Source organism: Engraulis encrasicolus, chromosome 17 (assembly GCF_034702125.1).
Source record: "Engraulis encrasicolus isolate BLACKSEA-1 chromosome 17, IST_EnEncr_1.0, whole genome shotgun sequence".
NCBI classification, from domain to species: Eukaryota; Metazoa; Chordata; class Actinopteri; order Clupeiformes; family Engraulidae; genus Engraulis; species Engraulis encrasicolus.
In genome coordinates, this window is record NC_085873.1 from 31,054,546 (window position 1) to 31,060,631 (window position 6,086).

Sequence of the window (6,086 nt, forward strand, 5' to 3'; positions counted from 1 at the left end):
GTGTGCATAAATAGGCTATGTGTGCATACGGTGTGTGTGTGTGTGTGTGTGTGTGTGTGTATTGTAGCTTATGTGTGCATAGGCTACTGTGAGATTCCCCTCCACCACATCAGAAGTTGTTGCCTGCTCCTTTGTAAGTCGCGTTCTATAAAAGTGTCTGCTATATACTGCTAAATGTAGCATAGTCTAATGACACACACACACACGCACACTCACACACACACACACACACACACACACACACACACACACACACACACACACACACACACACACACACACACACACACACACACAGCTGCTGACAGCTTTGTCCGGGCCCAGGAAAAAAGTCATCTGAAAGGGCCCATTTGTCAGTACACAAAATGTAATTAAGACCCCCCCCCGTTGGCTTCCATACACACACAGACGCGCGCGCCACTGGAGGACTGGAGGACAGTAGCGTCTCTGTTATTATGGGATTAGAGCAGTGTTTCCCAACCAGGGGTATGTGTACCACTAGGGGTACGCAAGCACACCTCAGGGGCTAAAAAAAATGTAAGAATAACAAATATATGGAGTGTAGTCACATTGGGATAGAGGAACAGATATAGAGCCTGAGTGAGGGGGTTCTCATCATATGACAAAATTGCTTAGGACATACACAGGACTAAAATGGTTGGGAAACACTGGATTAGAGTGTAGCTCTTATATTCAACAGACAGACAGGCTGCTAACCAACAAAGTCTTTTATTTAGAACAATAACTGATATTAACAAATGGAATCTTGCATTTAAAAAGCAATATTAATAATGAATATTAACCAATAGAGTCTTGTATTGAAAAAGCAATATTAATAATAACCATTCGTAACCAATGGAGTCTCGTATTTACAGTACAAAGCAATATTCATATAGTTCAAGTACCTGCGCAAACAAAAACATTTCCATGTCGTAAAAAAAACATCTTGTAATTAAAAAAAAGGTAAACATGATGCATTTCTGAGAAGATGTAATTCCTGGTGTGTGTGAGTGTATATGAGATTAGTTTGGGCCTCAAAGTGTGTGTGTGTGTGTGTGTGTGTGTGTGTGTGTGTGTGTGTGTGTGTGTGTGTGTGTGTGTGTGTGTGTGTGTGTGTGTGTGTGTGTGTGTGTGTGTGTGTGTGTGTGTGTGTGTGTGTGTGTGTGTGTGTGTGTGTGTGTGTGTGTGTGTGTGCATAACCTGTCTCTCGCCAGATGGATGTGGTTTTGTCTTGCTCCACACGCGCTCACATTCCTATGTGTGAGGAGCTCACGGAACTGTGCGAAAACACACCGAGCTGAGCTGTTTCGGTAGTAAACCAGGTGAAGTTAACCTTATGGTAGAGGTAAATCATCTATAGAAATGCCTGGTGTCCTGATTTTCTTAGCTAAATGATACCTACAAGTAGATCTATTTCAGGTAGATCTATTTACCACTTTCTGCAGGTTAACTAAGCCTGGTTTATCACTATGTTCTTCGTATAACCCCCCTGGCGACAGTCAGGTTGGTGTGTACAGTACATGCACAGTTCATTTTGCAGTGTTAATTCAACACTTAAAGACAGCTGAGTTTAGCACTCTGTATGTACTATATGAGGTTCTCTGAGCGCTCATTCACACCAAGCTTTTCTGTGGGGATGGTGCAGAGTTTTTGAGTTTTGCTGGGGTTTTTTTGTCCATAAATGTTCAAAGAACTTGAAAACAGATTAGTCCCTCCACACCAAAAGAGTTGTAACCGTCTGACAAGGCTATTGAAATCTGTCTATTTTTCTTAAGTGTGGAGCGTGTCTTTGCAGTGTCCCATTGAAATGAATGGTATAAATACACACACACGAACACACACACACACACACACACACACACACACACACACACACACACACACACACACACACACACACACACACACACACACACACACACACACACACACACACACACACAGAGAGACTACGCAGTGTGAAAGACCTGAGCACACTGCTTGAAACACTTTGAACACACCTGACCGTTACTGTCTCTGTGCAGACTGGCATCATGAAAAGGCGTGTTATTTTCACACTAGTGCATTCCACGTGTAGGTACAACGCATTTCCTTGTTAGGTCGTGGAACAGCAGTTTTGTCACATGACCAGGCTCGTGTGAGGCAAGTTTTTCTCCAGGTCGCAGTGAATTTCTGTGGCTAAACGCAAAAATGCTACGCTGTGGCCTACCCAAAACTATTCCCAGCCCTAACCTGTCAGTAAAGCAGCGTTTGTGCAATTTTTACTTTTGCCAACAGCAGAGAAACAAGCAAGGAAAACGGCGAAAATGACCGTGACCAAAACCACTCATAACCTTAACCACAGGGTGTTGTAGAGCACGAGGAAACGTGGTGCACACACACACCATAGACGGTTCAAATCGGTGTTGTATTTATACTAGGGCTGTAACGATAGGAATCGAGAAATCGTGATACACAGTCACAATACTGCACCGCGGTTCAAGAAGGCAGAATCGTGATACACCTTTTCAAAGTTCTGTTTCTCTTCAGCCCAAAACAAAATACACATTATAGGATATGATAGTGCTTCCAAGCTTCAAATTATTATCATTATTATTCTTAAAATTGTTTTAAACAAAATGGCAGGGTGCTTCGAACCATAGGATGAAAATCGTGATACGAATTGATACAAATCGAATCGTGAGTTGAGTGTATCGTTACAGCCCTGATTTATACGCATTGTCATGATGCCGCGTTGCTCCACGCCAAGTATGAGTTGTATTTGTGAATTCAATGTTAGTGTAGAATTAACACTGTCCGTGTGTTTCGTGGTTAACTTGCCCAGCCGTAAAGAGGAGCAAAGCGAGCTGGGCTGAAGAGATGTTTGCAAAGCAAGCTTACCCAAGCACGCACAAGCAAATACATGTACATCATCTGACATGGCATAATCAGTGTGTGTGTGTGTGTGTGTGTGTGTGTGTGTGTGTGTGTGTGTGTGTGTGTGTGTGTGTGTGTGTGTGTGTGTGTGTGTGTGTGTGTGTGTTAACTTTATGCATATCTGTTTATTACAATACTCATGCACATTTACATAAGTGCACTTTTGTGTATTTTATTACTTTCTGTGGGTGAGCGTGTGTGTGTGCGTGTGTGTATGTGTTTGTGTGTGTCTCTATGTGTGTGTGTGTGTGTGTGTGTGTGTGTGTGTGTGTGTGTGTGTGTGTGTGTGTGTGTGTGTGTGTGTGTGTGTGTGTGTGTGTGTGTGTGTGTGTGTGTGTGTGCGTGTGTCTCAAAACAATAGCTTATATGTATAAAGTACATGTTATAAATGTTTGCGAGTGTGTGTTTGTGTTAGTGTGAAGCTTTGGCAAAAGCATGCTGCAATCAAGAGAGACTTGTCCACTTGGTCAGTATGGACACAGTCACTGTCCCCCAGGTTGCTATGGTAACAGTCCTCGTCACTATGAAGAGAGTCCGCATTCCTCTGGTCACTATGGTGACAGTCCTTTTCATCCTGGTGGCTACAGTTTCAGGAACTGTTTATATAAATGATAGCGTGTGTAAAAAGTGTGTGTGTGTGTGTGCGTGTGTGTGTGTGTGTGTGTGTGTGTGTGTTAGAGGAACTGGTGGAGCCGTGAGGTGTGTAATGGGCTGGTTGCCATGGTAGCATCTGTGGGCGGGGCTGGGGGTGTGACCAGGGCGGGCTTGTTGCCACGGCCGACGGACATTTCGGTCGGCGTGGTAACCACGGTGTGACGCCGCCACGCCCTCCTCCGGCGCCGCGTCTCCGGGGACAACTGCGTGCGCAATCCCATTGGCCGAAGCTCCTCAGCCGAGCCCGCGAGACCCCGCCCACTTGCTAGGCCTGGACTGAAGGCTGCGGCCTCCGAGTGTGTGTGTTGGGGGTCTGCGGTGTGTGTGGGCGAGTGTGTATGTTGGGTGTTCCCTGCGTCTGTTTGTTGGCTATCCACTGAGTGTGTGTGTTGGGGGTTCTCAGAGTCTGTGTGTTGGCTGTCTGCTGCGTCTGCGTTTTGTGGGCTCTCTGACTGTGTCTGTTGGAGGTCTGCAGATTGTGTGTGTTGTGAGTTATCTGGGTGTGTATGTTGGGGGTCTGCGGTGTGTGTGAGTGAGTGTGTGTGTTGGGGGTCCTCCGAGTGTGTGTGTGCGGGGTCCTCTGACGACTTGTGACTGCGCGAGTGTGTGTCTGTGGAGTCCTCTGAGTGTGTGAGTTGGTTTTCTGTCACTGAGTGCGTGTGTGAGTTTGCCGGCTGTTGGGGATTCTCCGAGTGTGCGTCGTCTGGGGCGTCCTCTGACGGAGTGTGTGAGTGTGACTGCGTGTCCTCTGAGCTTCTACGCGTGTGTTGTGGGGCGCTCTGTGAGTTTGTGTGTGTGTGTTGGGCATTCCCCAATGGTATGTGTGAGTGTGAGGGTGTGTGTTGGCCGTCCTGAGTGTGTGTGTTTGGTTTGTCCGTTGAAAGTGTGTGTGCGTCTGCTGTGTCCATTACATGTGTGTGCGTGTCTGCGGTGTCCGTTAAAGGTGTGTGTGAGTCCGGTGTGTTCATTGTAAACAGGTCGGAGTGAGAAGTGGCATCGTCGGGTAGTGTGTGTGTGCGTGTTGGTGTGTGTGGAGGTGTGAATGCATAAGAGGGTGCAGACAGTGGGGTTATCGGGGAGGGACTAAGAGAATCCGTGTCCGATGACAATCGAGGGGAGCGGCTAGACCCTCCAGGGCTGTCCAACGGGCTTAGAGGGGAGGGACCAGGCTGTCCAATGCTGTCCAATGAGAGGCTGCGTAACTCTGGCGGGCGTTTGGCTCTGAGCCCGCCCTTTTGCCTCTTGCGGGCGAGAGTGTCACACTGCATCAGCCTATAGGAGGAGAAGGAGGGCCGAGACTGCAGACGGGGGGTGGAAGGGTGTGCAGCGGAGGTGTGTGTGGGAGTGGGTGAGGTGTGTGTGGAGGTGGTGTCAGAGGAGGATGAGAGTGTAGAGGAGTGTTTGCGTGTGGGTGAAGAGGCGTGTGTGTGTGTCGGGGGGTGTTTGTTGTCCCCGCTCCGGGTGTTGCCTCCTTTGGCCACTGCTGTCACCACGGGCGACAGCTCCTCGGCAACACTAGCAGACTTTTCATCGTCATCACGACCACCATCATCGTCATCGTCATCGACGTCATCATCGTCTTCATCACACTCGTCATCATCAACGCTGACACACTCATCATCATCCTCTTCGTCGTCGTCCTCCTCCTCCTCCCCTTCAGCTTTAGGGGCGGGGTCTTCCGCTTTGGGGGCGGGGAGATCTGGAGAGATGCAGGCTGTGATTGGTTGGAGGTCTGAGTCCTCGTCGATGCTGAGGGCAGAGGCTGGTTGGCGCCCGCGCCGCCGCTTGGTGACCGCAGACATGACCGACATCATCAGCACCTCGGGAGCCGCCCACGCACCCTAATACACACACACACGCAGGCATGCACACACACACACACACACACACACACACACACACACACACACACACACACACACACACACACACACAGCATTAGTGGGGATGGTGCGGATGTTTTTTTTCCGTAAGAGTTAGAAACACATGAAGATAGAACACACAAGATTTGAAATTTGTCTATAGTATTTTTGTTAAGTGTTGAGCATGTCTTTGTGGTGTCCCATGGAAATGAATGGTATTAGCACACACACACACACACACACACACACACACACACACACACACACACACACACACACACACACACACACACACACACATGCACACGCACACACAAATGTACAGCATTTACAGTCAATTTGATTTTATGATTTTATGATTTGGCGATACAGATTCTTAGCACATAGTTTAAGCGTGTTTTGATTGATTGATTGCTTTTGCAACTACATTCTGATGTTTTCGGAGATACTCTTCAGCTATTTGTGTTCATGAGCTTGTTTAAACACTTTTTAGATAATGGTTTAATGGTTCAAAAAATTGTTCAAGAAAATCACCAAAGCACTCTAGTCTATCAAAAATAAAAACCCTTTATTACATGGCTTGGTTACAGAAACGCTTAAAAACTTGGTTGGTTGACTTATTTTTCCTTCTGTTTGAGAACTGTTTGACTCCCT

The 6,086-nt window shown here is 47.3% G+C and overlaps 1 protein-coding gene across 1 annotated transcript in view; it reads right to left on the bottom strand.

Moving 5' to 3' along the window:
• Window positions 1-713: 713 nt before the first annotated feature.
• The window catches only part of LOC134466757 (rho GTPase-activating protein 23-like), a 50,324-nt gene continuing 44,951 nt past the window's right edge, over window positions 714-6,086 (bottom strand). The window contains exon 24 of the mRNA XM_063220629.1: window positions 714-5,411. Coding sequence (XP_063076699.1) covers window positions 3,591-5,411 — 1,821 coding nt within the window. The 3' untranslated portion in view covers window positions 714-3,590. The remainder of the gene's footprint in view (window positions 5,412-6,086) is intronic.